The 13,311-nt window shown below is 43.4% G+C and overlaps 1 protein-coding gene across 4 annotated transcripts in view; it reads left to right on the forward strand.

The window, feature by feature from the left end:
* The first annotated feature begins 539 nt into the window (after positions 1-539).
* Positions 540-13,311, forward strand: part of ZBTB46 (zinc finger and BTB domain containing 46) — a 50,608-nt gene continuing 37,836 nt past the window's right edge. For 2 of the 4 annotated variants that reach the window (XM_040080012.2, XM_040080008.2), the window contains exons 1-4: positions 540-651; positions 1,106-1,286; positions 7,587-7,714; positions 9,396-9,530. In XM_040080012.2, the coding sequence (XP_039935946.1) occupies positions 9,477-9,530 (54 nt within the window). In that variant the 5' untranslated portion in view covers positions 540-651; positions 1,106-1,286; positions 7,587-7,714; positions 9,396-9,476. Of the gene's footprint in view, positions 652-822; positions 975-1,105; positions 1,287-7,586; positions 7,715-9,395; positions 9,531-13,311 lie in introns of those variants that run through there. The other 2 variants (XM_040080009.2, XM_040080011.2) reach the window with 2 other exon arrangements.

Raw genomic sequence — 13,311 nt, forward strand, 5'->3', positions numbered from 1 at the left:
GCTTAGGGGATGCGCCCCGCTGAGGGCGCACAGCCGCCCCTCCCGGGGCCGGGCGCACCTGCCGGGGTCAGGAGACACCCGGCGAGGCCCAAAGCAGGAGCGGGGTCAGGATCGGGATCGGGACCGGGACAAGGAGCGGGAGCGATGCGGGGGTCCCGCCGCCGCCCCCGCCTCAGCGCAGCCTCCGCGTTGTCCCGGCGTGCCCCGCGCGCCGCGCGCCCCCGCCCGCCCTCACTTCCGGTGTCCGGCAGTGGCAGCGCCGCCGGTGGCGCCCCCGCTCCCCCGGCGCAAGAGGAGGGGGAGGCGTGGCGAGGGGGCGTGGCCGACGGAGGGGGCGCCGCCCAATCAGCGCCCGCCGCCGGGGGAGAGTGGGCGGGGACGGCGCCGGCACGCGCCGGGTGGCCCCGCCCCCCCCGCGCCCCCCCCCCCCGCCCGCCGCGGGCTCGCGCCCCGCGCGCCCGAGGGAGCGTCGGGAGCGCGCCCGGGCGCCCCCCCCCCTTCCCCCCCCTCCGCCGGGTTCTCCCCCCCACCTCCTCCGCCCTCCGCCCCCCCTTCCCCTTCCCCTCCCCACCCGGGAGGAGAGGCACGGAGTGACCGACGGAGCCACCGCTCCGGCCGCTCCGACACCCCGCTCTCCTCCATGGGGCACAGGTAAGCGCGCCGCCCCCCGCCCCCCGGGGCGAGCGAGGGTCGCCATGGCCGCCCCCCACCCCTCGAGGAGCGGCGAGGAGCGCCCCCCCTCCCCGCTGCTCCCGCACCGCCGCCCCCGGTGTTTTCCCCCTTATTATCGCCCTTATTATCCCCGTTTTCATCCTTATCCCCGCTTTTATCCCCGTTTTTATCCCCGTTATTCCCCCCCCGTGCCCGCCCGCCGCGGGGGGAGCGCGGCCGGTCGCGCCCTGCCCGCCGAGGGGGGCACGGAGCCTTCTTTGGGACGCGATGTCCTATTTGGTGTGGGTGGATGGCTTAACTTGGTAAGTGCCGGGTTTAACCCCCCTCCCCCGGCCCTCCCCTCCCCTCGCTCCTCCGCCCGCCCCCCCCCCCTCCCCGTAACCTCCAAAAGGGGAATTTTCCAGCTGGTAATTTCTGCTGCGTCAACACCCAGCTCAAGGGAGAGGAGAAGAGACAAGGGGGCATTTTAACAGCAGCTCCACTTGCGGATAGCCAGCCTCAATCCCGGCTCCAGCATTAAAACCCTTTCCGCCCCCTAAAAACCAGCATCCGTGCAAGTTGGACCAAGAGTTTGTCAGGAGTGTGGTTCAAAACTGCTTGGAAAAAGGGATGAGGTAATAATACTGGTGAAGCATGTTGTATTTCTCTCTTTCTGCCCGTCTCTCTTTCTCTTTCTCCCTTTCCTCTCTCTCTCCTCTCTCTCTCTCTCTCTCTCGCTCTTTTTTTTTTTTTTTTTTTTTTTTTTTTTTTTTTTTTTTTTTTTTTTTTTTTTTTAAAGCCAGGCCTGTTTTGGGTTATTGTCTCCCCCTAAAGCCAGACATAGATCGCCTGGCCTTGCCTCCATTTTAATTGCAGGCTGAAATGGGGGAAGTGACCCTCTTTAAAAAAAAGAAATGCAAAAAACCCCAACAGCCAAACAAACAAACAAAACCTTGAAAAAAATAATACTGTTCCTTTTGCGGGGGGCTGGGAATGTAGGTGATTTTTCATAAGGCTGTAACAAGTGCAAAAGTGGCTGGAAATGTTTTCTGTCATGCTGGAAAACTAGTGAGGTGTCCTCCCCCCTCCCCAGAAAAAAGTGCTGGTAGAATTTTGGCGGAGGGGAGAAGGAGAGGTGCTGGGAAAAGCAGGGGTTGTGCTGCTGGATTGCCTTTGTGTCTCTGTAAATAGACATGTCAGTTCCCAAAGTAATACAAGTAGTGTCTGATAACTCAATCCCAGATGACAAATAGAGAATGGAGCAGATTTTCAGGACTGTAATAGTGGGAGGATTTCTCTTTTGAAACGGAGAGGAAAAAAAAAAAAATGTTGGTACCTCTTGAGGAGGTTCTTCCCCGGCGCGTTATTGTGGAGCGGAGCATTCGGATGGAATCTGGAGACATAAACCCGTATTTATTTATTTTTACACCTGACTGGGGAAAGATAAACAAAGGAGAGTTTAACAGCTCTTTAATGAATTCCTCATGCTTTTTATTTTGCAATCCCAATGATTCATTTGGCAAGCCTTACAGGACGGGATTATTATCAGCATTGTTTAAAGCCATGCTAATTAAGAGATGTGTTTAGCAAACAGTGGCATTGTAGACACCTGTACCAAAGTTCTTGCGTGAATTTTAATTGCATCGCTGGTATCATTTTTAGCATTTAGTCGCTGTCATTGAGATGTAGGTCTCAGTTTGTGGACTCAAGTATTTATTGTGTGTGGGTTCTCTGTATGCACAGATCAGCCCTACTACTAATGCATTAAATGTGTTTTTCTCAAAAAAGAGTATTTTGTTTCTATTTTTATTTTCCTGTGGGGATTATAAGAAAAGGCAGTGATACCCAAGAATAGTAAGAAAAATGTAATTTTTGAAGAAGACGCTTTCTGTGACTGCATAGCTCTTTCACTTCGATCAGTACCTCACTTTTATGCTTTTATAGCCTCTTTTAATTAGAAATAAAATTTGACGTTCCCCGTCTAAACTCTCTCACTGTTTGTCAAGTTTTATATTTTGAAATCCGTAGTGATGGAAAAAAATGGGTGGAGTGTATTATTAGTCACAATATTTTCAACATGCGGTGAGGAATTACAGCTTCGAGGTGTTTTTTGGGAGCTGACAGGGAACGGGCAGAGGAGCTGCCCCATGGGCTGGAGGGAGAGCTGCAGGACAGGATTCAGGGGGCTCCCAAATTGCTGAACAATATTCCATGGTTTATATCTGTAACTGAAATAGAAGACGAATCTTTTGGTTTTGATGCAGCGTGTCCAGGAGGGGGAAACTCACTCACAGCGAAACTTCTCTCGCGGTTGTTTTCACAGACCGTGTGTTCGCCTGCGTGGAACTGAGTCAATTTCAGTCTGCTACCAAAAACGGGGCATTCTAGTAACTCTCACGTTAGGTGTTTATTCCTGGGCTTTAAATGCTGCTCCGTTCTGGAGGGTGTAGGACTGAGCCTTTGAAAACATGACCTGTACTCGGGGTTCTTGGAGACTGGAGAAAATGGGCCACTTTCTCCCCGTGGTCTTTGTTTTCTGGGACAGTTGTACAACAGTGGATATGTTCTTCGCAAGAGGATTTTTTTTTTTTTTAAATTTTTTTATTATTATTATCTGGAAGTGCTTAGAGAAAAACCAGTTTAGCAGCTCCCCCCTCCCCAGCAGCCCTCTGTCAAAAGGAAAAATGCCTCATGTTTGGAAGTTCTCTTAATTGCCTGCTTTTCCTCTGGTGATGTGTTGTGTTGCTGTGAGGTTCAGTATATTATTTTTGTCTTTGCTATCTGCTTGGATGGATTTTTTTTTTTTTTTTTTTTTTTTTTAGATCCGTGTTTTTGAAGTTTCTAAGCGAAGTTTCCTCTCCTCCCAGCAGCAGTGCAGAGCAGGCTGACACCCAATCCAAACTGCCACTGCCTGCTTTCAGGACAGAATTATTTCATAAACAACTCAACCTTTCCCAGGACATTTTTCCCTTCGTCTTGCTGGTTTTACTGGCTGCTCCAGAGCATTCTGTAACGCTTTCCAGACTCCCCCTAAACTGGTAAAAAGCGTTCACGGGGGTTTTCCATGCTCCCGTGTGCTTGGTTTAGTGGGCGAACAGAAGGGCAGGGACAGGGCTTAGCTGAAGTCTTTGAAGAGCTACCTGCAGTTGTAATGGTTATCCCACATGTCCGTTATAATTCCCAGGAGGCAGCAATGTGTGTCCGTTCCTGGCTGTGAGCACTACCCTGGAAAATTCTGACACTTCACACAGAGAGATTAATTCCGTTTTTATATTTCGCTCCTGGCTTGTGTTTGGCTCGGATGTTTTGAAGCGCGGAGCTCACCTGTGTTTTCTGCGTGTGATATTTGAAAGTCAAAGTGTGTTAATAGTGAAAGTGGGCGTGCTGCAGGTTGTGTGCAGAGAGCAGGGGTCACGTTAGGAGAGAGCACCAGGAGCAGTCGTGGCTGCGAGGCAGAGGCAGGAATTTGGTCTGCGGGAAGTCCTGCGATCCTACTCCATCCCTAAAGCATCTCCGTGGGAGTTTTTGATGATATTCGGGCAAGCACAACAACAGTCAGGGCTCCAGCGTTAAAATTTGTTGCTTCAAAATGTCTCTTTACTCCCTTCCTGAAGACTTTTTTATGTTTGTGTTTGCAGCCCCCTTAAATACATCCTTCAGTAGCTGGGTTTCTCAGTTCCCTCTGGATCTTCAGTCCTTTAGGCAGGATGAGAAATAAAAGCCTGTATCACTTCATGCAGGGCATCTTTCCTTGGGATACAAGAGGGAAGAACTTCAACTTCCCTAAACAGATCAATCGTTTTCTGGTTTGTGCTGCCTTGGTGAGTTTGCATGCACAGGGATGTCCAGTTTAGAGGGAAAGCTGCTCTGTGGGACTCAGCTCCCATCCTCCAGCTGTTGATTGAACGTGCTGGTGGGTAACTTCTTGTTACCTCTTCTGTGAAACAGGGGTTTACTCAGCTCTCCCAAACTTTTTCAGTTATACTGATGAAAAATTGTACTAGAAGTGCTCATTCTTCATAAAGGTGAAGCAGTGTGAAGTCCTGGATGAATTCCCTCCGGGATGTGGTGGAGTCCAGAGGCTTGTGGGTGGGGTTTGCTGTCCCTTACCGAGTCAGCTGTGGTGCAGTTATTTTCTGAACAGTTGCTTTAACTTTCTTTCATGCCCATGTATTTAAGAAACATCAGGCTGCTGCTGAGATGTTGGCTTGGAATAGCTTCTGAGCACTCCAGAGGCAGGGTGAGATCCTTGACAGCCATTCTAATGAGATGGAAATGTGTCCCACTTGGCAGTGTTCAGTTGTGCGTAGGTAAGAATGTCCCTGGCGCAGGAGGGGAGAGGTTTTGCTGAAATGTGACAGGTAGGTGCTCAATTAGAGCTGAAACTCACCTTTTTGCCTTGATTTTTGGAGATGTGGCTGGCTTTTATTCCAGCCCAGACAGTGGTGATCTTGTCCTGCTGCTCATTTGACTCATGTGAGCCCTTGGGAAGAAAAGCACCCTGCAAATATTGGAAGTTGCCCTATGTTTGCTTTGTAGTGACTCTGAGCTGGCATCTCCTGTACTGGAAAGACACACCAAGGTGTCAAAAAAAAATTCTACAAACCCATTTTGAGTTTGTGTGTGGACTAAAATACATTTGTTAATGAGAATGTCAGTGTGTACCAGGACCTTACCTGCCCAGGAATCCTACTTAGAAAAGTGAGCAGGGCTCTGTATATTAGGGAATATCTTTATACCTCTGTATATTGAAATACCTAGTTATCTGCCCTAATTACTTTCTTGGCATGTGTTGAACAAACTACTTATTCCATCCAAGTGGGTTTGCTTCCTGATATTTCTTACCCCATGGAAAAAACCTCTGCAGAAAGCTGGTATTTCAGGGCTTTGGCTCGCCCTCTTAGAGGAAAGGGTTAAACAAAATTTGCACCTTTTGCACTGATACAGCATCAGAGGAAATACCTTCCTGACTTGTGCTCAGATTGTGCCCTGAAACAGAAGAATCAGTGGTCTGTATTGGACATTAGATGCTTAAAATATCCAAACTCAGCTAATTTAAGTGCTAATAAATGAAGTAGTCAGAGCCCAGTTGCTCTCAACAGTCCTGCTACTATAAGGTTGGAGAATGAGGCGGTGGCTAAATATAAAATCAGCTTTTTTGACTTCCTTCTTTTTACCAATGTGTCCTTCTTGGCTTCACTCCACCTTTTTTTTTTTTTTTTAATAGTAGTTGATCAAATCTGGATTATGAGATTTGTGCTAAAAAGTAAACCAGGATCCTTACCCAAGGCACGGAGGGCTTGTACCCTGAATTACAGCCCTTCTCACATTATCTTTAATTTCGTGACTCTTTGTGTGTCTTTTCTGTCTTTTAGGTGATCCTTCTCTTGGTTTTTACCCCTGCTTTACTTCTTTATAAAATTACCTCATGATTCTTCCTCCTTTGGCTCCCTCCCTCTTTATGTATTGAGTTTGGGAACTTTGGCAAAGATCCCCTCATTATAAAGCAAAAAAAACAATGAGAAAGTTTGGGGGAAACCATTCTTCAGGGCAATTCCCTGTATGATAAGTTTACAGTTCTCTAATCCTCTTTTTTTTAAAGGTACTTTTTATGTTGTTTTTTGACTAATAGATGCAAAAAGGCAGAGGGTTTTTTTGCTTAGTTTTCTTTTGTCACTTTTTAAAGTAAAATCTTAAGATCTTGTAGGAGATCTTAAAGGAGATCTAATGGCACTTGGACAGGCAAGTGTCATATGAGCCATAGGCATTAGAATTTTTCAGGTTGTTTTTTAATCTTCTCTGCTAGAGTAGCAGATACATCTGTAGCTAAATTCTTATATATTTTTTTTTGATGTCAGCAGACTTCTCAAGCCGGGTACCCTGTACCAGTTCTGCCAAGTTCTTGCTGCGTTCTACAGGGTCCATGACATGAGTAGTGTTGGGTCTGTTCTTCTCCTGGTGCAACCAGAGGGGAGAGAGAACAGAGATCAAAAATAGTGGAATGATTTGAGCAACTGTTGCTGTACCAGGATGGGGAGACAGGCAGATGGACAGAGTTGGAAGGGAAATGCAGAGGAAATGCAAGTGCAGTGGAAATATTACTGCAAGTGAGCAGCTGGAACTGGGTACGCACACCTGTGCCCTGTTACTAAGGTGCATCCTGTGGTGGTAGCAACTTGTTACCCGCTGGAATATTGTATTTCAGGCTGCATGGCTTTTACAGGCATGGAAAATAAAGCTTCTGTTAGTTATTTCCATCTTTGTTTTTGTGTTTGGGTTTTGGTTTTTTTTCTGAGTTTTTTTAATGTTTGCAAGAGAAGCAGGTGGTTTCCTCAGTACCTGTGTGGATGCTGCTTGGTTGTTAAAATCTGAGCGTCATGCTGGCTTTTTAAGGCTGTGGTTCAGTCGAGCTGGATGGGAATTAAACTGAAATCTCTCACACAACATGGACACATGATTTTTCTGTAACCTTAGGCAAATATTTTGGTTTGGAGGGGAATCGCTGTAACCATGAGGTGAGATTAATTCCAACCCCATTTAAAGCGTGTGGGTGGCAGAGGTCACAGAAACATTAACTGAAACTTACGTGTCAACTGAAACAATGTTGTTAAATTTTTTTAAAATCCTTTTATAAAGTGCTGTTTCTTTAGAGTGATGTTTTCAAAGCACTTCTGGAAGCATAGTCAGAAGTTGTTAACAGTTAATACTGATATGTTGAACTCTTTCTTTACATTAGCACAAGGGCCAAATAAATTTTCCTGCATGTTTAATTATAGGAATATATCGGAATGTTTCTTGTTAAAATGGCAGACAGCGTTGTAAATGTGCAGTTATTTTAAACATTGCTTTCAGTTATGTGACACAGAAGGGCTTTGTATTGAGTTAAAGTTTGAATTTTAATTTTTGCCTCCTATTCTTTCCATTCCCAAACACAGGGCATCTGATGAACCTTCTGGATCTTCTTACCAGAGACCGTTCTCCCCTCTTCATTGAAACATGCACTGTCCAGCTGTGAAACACTGCAAGGTTTATTTTTGCTAACAGGAAACACTTTCAAGTATCGGTAAGTTCTCAGCATTTAAAGATATTTTTGTCATGTGGTATGGGAAAGAGAAAGGGAACCTGGTGAGAACATCGTTGTTAGGGTTGACTCAACAGTTATATAACAAGGGCTGATTTAGAGATCTTGGTCATCTGCAAATTTGGAGAAACACCTCTGCCTGTTCTGCCCCTTCCTTGTGGCAGAGGTGCCTCCATCCATCACGGCCACTCACTTCTCAGCTGTTTGATCACAAAAAGGAAAGAGGTGGAGAGCTTCAAGCAGAGAAGAAAAAGTGCAGGGCTCAACTTTGCCATTTTTACCAGTCTGTTCTGGCTCTTTTTGTGCTCTGGGACAGGTGTAAGTGAGAGTTTTAACAGTAGCAGCCCCAAGCCTAAGTAGAAATACATGCGCCTTATTACACTTTGCTAACAAAGTAATTTCTCATGTGTCTGGGTTGGTCTGGCTCCCTCACTTCACCGCTTTTATTTTTTCTTAACTGTCCAAATAACAGGACTAAAAAGAGCTCGCCAAAACAATTGCTATGGAGAAGCAATCAGAAATAGAGAAAGGCAAGACTTGGCAATCCAGAATAGAAACTGAGAACAAAGTCACTGGTGTTTGCTTCAATTGGGTCATATTTGTTTTCAAGACTTTCAGTTCTGCTGATTGCCATAAGAATGCTTGGATTTTCCTTATTACTTCATTTGTTTATTAGGTATTTTATTTCACCTTCTATAATGGCATTAATTTGTGTTGGAAAAGCTTTCTTACCTTTTATCTCCTGATGTTTCATTTCACAATCTGTTACTACAGAAGGTCAGTCTTGAAATCACCAGTATTGATTTATAGATTATTTTCATTACGAGAGCTAATCTGTGTATTGAAGATGTTTGATATGCAGAGCTCAAAAAGGTATGGCTAATAATATAAAGCAGACTCAGAAGTTTAAGATTGTAAGTTAAAAGTTGCCAGTGTGATGTATATACTATTCTGAAGAACATAAAATCTGTTTTATACAAGAAAAATAGGTGTATAAGATGATAGTTTTGGTGGATGTGTCCTCACAGACAAAAGCCTTGGGGTAGTTGAACTATTCCTACTCCTTGTACCTTGTAACCATAAACACTCAGGTTTTCTCTGAGAAGCCTGTCTGTAAATGTGTCTTACTATACCTAAATGTCTGTATTTTACACAAAACTGTAAAAATCCTGGGATTGTTTGATCTCTTAGCCCAGAAGGGTGTCAGCCACTAGAAACTGGCAACTAAACATTTCGAGAGCAAATTCTCCTGAGTGTTCCAAATTTCTTTCAGGAGCTGTTCTGGTAGCTTTTAAACCTCAGTATTTTATAGGTCAGATAAGGTGAGTCTCTTTAAAGAGTCATTTAAGTGAGAATGTTTTGAAAAGCTCCCAAACAGGAAACCCTGTTGTTTAAGGGTCTGATTGAAGTTTTAGTAGCTAAAATTAGACCTTTTTGTTCCCATACCTTTAAGAAGTAACTCTTACTTACATTATTACAAAGTGGTAGCCAGGCTTTAATTACTTTCAATGTATTCATTGATATGCTTGGAGTTGATTTTTTTGTAATTCATTAAGTCATAACTAAGGATGTCATAAATGTGAGTTTGGAGGGAAAAGACTTCAAAACATCTCACTGTTAGTTTATTAGTAATAATTTGTTCTGGTTTTGGTTTTTGTCATAGTTCTGTCTCCTACAAGAGTTCACACCACTGCTGTTGGAAGGTCACGAACAGGGCACTACCTGTGCTGCCCTGGGGCTGTTGATGTCCTCAGCTGTTGTAGGAGAAACACTAGACCTGGAACCCAGTTTGTTACTGGTAAGAAGTAATTGTCTTGGATTTTATTTGTTTATTTATTCAATCTTGCAGTTTACATGTTTTCTTTAACAAAATCAGCAAAAATCACTTGTTGCTTTTAAGAACGTTGCAGCAAAATATGCATATCTAGTCTTTTCTTTCTTCCCCCCTGAAATTTTTATCTTTACAGTTTCTAAATTTTGAATTCTCATTACCCTCCTCCCAAAGTGTAGAGGACAGCAGCTTTCACTTACCTCTTATTTTCAGTCCTGCTTTTCTCTTGACATTCTTCGTGTGCTGTCAGAGCTAATGAAGGTTAATAAATGGATTTTTCTGTGAAATCCTGTGTTTTGATTGCACTTTTATGCTGTCCAGCTCCTGCACTTTGGCTGACCCATAACTTCAGGTGGATGGTTTGACAGGTCAAAGGCCACAGCCACGTTTCTGGTTTAAAGTTTTGGAGTACAGTGAAATGTTTAATGGTGGCTCCCTGCTATTTTAAAGTTGTGTAGATTTTGCTTGTGGTTCTTGTTTGGACTGTGGAAACAAAGCTTTAACGGTATGGTGAATTGTGTAGTGTTCTACTCTGCTGTTTGAACTTTACATGTGGATTTTGTGGATTATATCTGCTGCAGATTCTAAATAGAGATGTTTTAATGCTATTTAAGATGGGGCAACGTTAGCTTGAAGTTGGAGAAATTTCAGTGACTCCTGATCAGACCAACGTTAATAAATTTACATAGGGACTTGGGGCTCTTTTTGCCCTGCAATCACTGACAATTCAGTGGGCCTATCAAAATCGGTAATGAAAATGGAATTAGTATTTTCCTTTGCATGCAACCCTGGGCTCTGAGTAACCCCTCTGGCTCAAGGCTCTGGTTTGGTCTGTTTACAAACTTCTGCCTCTTTCTCCTCCAATTCAGAGTTGTGGTTGGAATGACCAACTTAAAGCAGTGGATAATTGGTTTTGGGAATCAGAATAGGGTAAAGAAGTTTCTTTTTTGGCAAATGTTCATTTTTGTAAGCTGTTACTTATATCTGTTTTGGACAAAGCTGATCGCATGAATAGAATTTGGTATTATATGGGATCAAGAAATTTAAACTCTTTCAGAATTGTTTGCTGCTGTTCCTCAAACACTCTTGTGAGAAAACGCTGCACTCGTGGAGATTTGTGCTTGTAAAGCTCCTGAGCAGTGTCTTTGCAGAGAGTTACCATCCATGGATACCCTGAGTCTTCTTTTTCTCTCCTTTACTGTTCTTTTCAGTTCCTAGGGGGTTTTGTTCTCCGTTCTTTTCAGCACAGGGCAGATGGGGAGTAGGAATCTGTGCATTTCTGTTGTCTTTGACTGGATAAAAGTGAAACTTGCATGCACGCTGTGTGTTGTTGTGCAAGGAAGCATTTCAAGCCCAATCTCACCTTTCAGAGCTCCTTTGCAGAGGCATTTAAAAAATGTTGGAATGTCTTGGGAGTGGAAACATGGACAGGACACAGGGGAAACAGAGAAGTGGGGTGTGTTTGTTGGGTTTTTGTGTGTTGTAGCATTGGAGTGAATTGGAGTTCTTCCTTAATCTGTTTTTACTTTTCTCTGAAGGGAGAGGGGGGAGGAAACAACACATTTTTGGTGAAATTCCAGTTGGCATGTTTTCTCTAGGGAGCAGAGTGGAGGAGTGCACTAGTGAGCATTTTGGTGCTCTTTAACTTTGGTCCTTGGTATTAAATGTAGAAACATGCTGAGAAAATTGATACAGATGAAATGCAATGTAGCTTAAATCTTCAGTTCACTTACATTCTCAGAAAAGAAGAAGTAAACAACCAACCAAACAAATCCTAACAACAGCAAACCGCACCCCCCCCCAAAATAAAACAAACCTCCAGGCCTTTTTTTTTTTTTCCCCTGTTTTCTTTGTGAGGGAAGGAAGTTTATTTTTGTCCCCACTATTTCCCAGGGGACTGCTCTGTAGAGGATTTTGTGTGCAATTCATTTCTCATCTGTGTCATTTTGCCAAAATTTAAGTAACGCACTGAGATTTAGATGCAACAAATTTGTGCCCCGTAATTTTAGTGATGTTAAGATTTTGGTTAGGAGACTCATTCCTGGGGTATATGCTGAGAAATTTGCCAATAAATAAATATTTACTCTTCTTAAAACCTTTCCAATGGGAAGTGAAGTGTGATTTAGACTCTTACTGTGCCATCAGATGCTATTTTCATGTTTAAATTACTTTACTAGCAGTGCAAAAGAAATCACTTTCATCAGTTCACTCTAGCTAGGGTTAAAGATTGTATAAATTATTAGTGCTTACTTCAAGACCACGGTTTTTCTGATATGAGAAATAAAAGCAGACAGACAGAAGTTTGCATTAAAGTGACTCTTAAATCTGCTCACCTTGTGTTCTTCTTGCTGTTATGTGCAGTGGTTTGGTTTGTGACTTGTTTTTTTTTAGTTCTTTTTGGAGAAGTAATAGACTTGAATTACTGTACTGCCTGTGAACTGGCTTATGAAGAAAGCCTGATCTGCTACAATTTTATTTTGTGGAAAATCTTCAGATGAGCTTTGCTGGTTTGTTGTCTTCCTGGAAAGATGTGTTGGGGCAGTGTGGCCTAAAGAATTCTGCTAGATGCTCCACTTCTAAAGCCTTCATGTACTAAAAAGACCTGAGATAAACCAAAAAAATACATCATTAATCTTTGACGTCTGTTTCTAGGAAATCTCCACAGTTTATTCCATCTTCACTGTGCTTCTACAGAAGTTTGAAGGGTAGAGTTTTTCTGAAGAAATCTTTCCACAACATTTTTTTAAGTGGAAATAAATATCCTTAACGGGGAAAAAAAAAAAGAAAAAACAAACCATCAACAAGCCACAAAACAGCATGTGAAATTGGAACACAAGAGCACAGGGTTTTAAAGCTTCCTGAATTTTTAACTACTAGCAAATTGCCTTAAATTTAACTTGGATTAATTCCCTAGTGATCCTTGACATTAAACGGATGTTCTGGTTTGACATGGGTAGACAGAAAACTAATTAATTCCTCTGAATTTGAGGCGTATTTAATTTTCTCCCCCAAAGACCTCTTGTTTAAAAGGTACAATGCTGTGACAGATGTTGGATGTGGAGCGATGTGTGTGAGGGAGCAGACCTTGTGACAGAGGAAGATCAAGACATCCACAGTAATAATTCCTGATTTGGAAACTGTTACATTTTATTGATTGCATTGAACACAGGAGTATCCAACCTCACTGCCTGCTTGAAGGTGCTGTAGTGTCCCTACCTCAGTGGCCAGCGAGGAGTCTTGTATAGATTTTTGTGTCTTTGTGTTCAGTAAAAATTCCTGATGTCTTTTCTCTGACCTTATCTTCTATTTCCTGAAGAGACGAGCAAGAGCTCCATCCATCCATCCATCCATCCATCCATCCATCCATCCATGTCAATGCCTCAACCTCAAACTGCTCCAGTCTAAACCAAGAGTAGCAAGGGACATATTTTAAATTCTGTATTTCTGGCACAGGCAGGGTAAAGAAGGACAAGATGTATCTGAAGTGGACTGTTGTCAGTGGAGGGGTACCTGATCCAATGAACTAAACTGAATAAATGTATGAGATAACAAAGAAATAAAATCTTGAGGACTTGATATAATTTCCAGCTGAAGAAGGAAAGATGTTGTGCCATAAATTTACAAGAGCAAGTGGAGACATTGACAAATACTGTGATGCTAATCTGTATGAAATTGAGGAAGAGAAAATCATCCTTGCAGGAGATTTCCTGCCCTTCCTCCCCATGGTTCCTGGGAGTTGGTGTCTTGG

Source organism: Hirundo rustica, chromosome 16, assembly GCF_015227805.2.
Source record: "Hirundo rustica isolate bHirRus1 chromosome 16, bHirRus1.pri.v3, whole genome shotgun sequence".
In the NCBI taxonomy this organism is placed as follows: domain Eukaryota; kingdom Metazoa; phylum Chordata; class Aves; order Passeriformes; family Hirundinidae; genus Hirundo; species Hirundo rustica.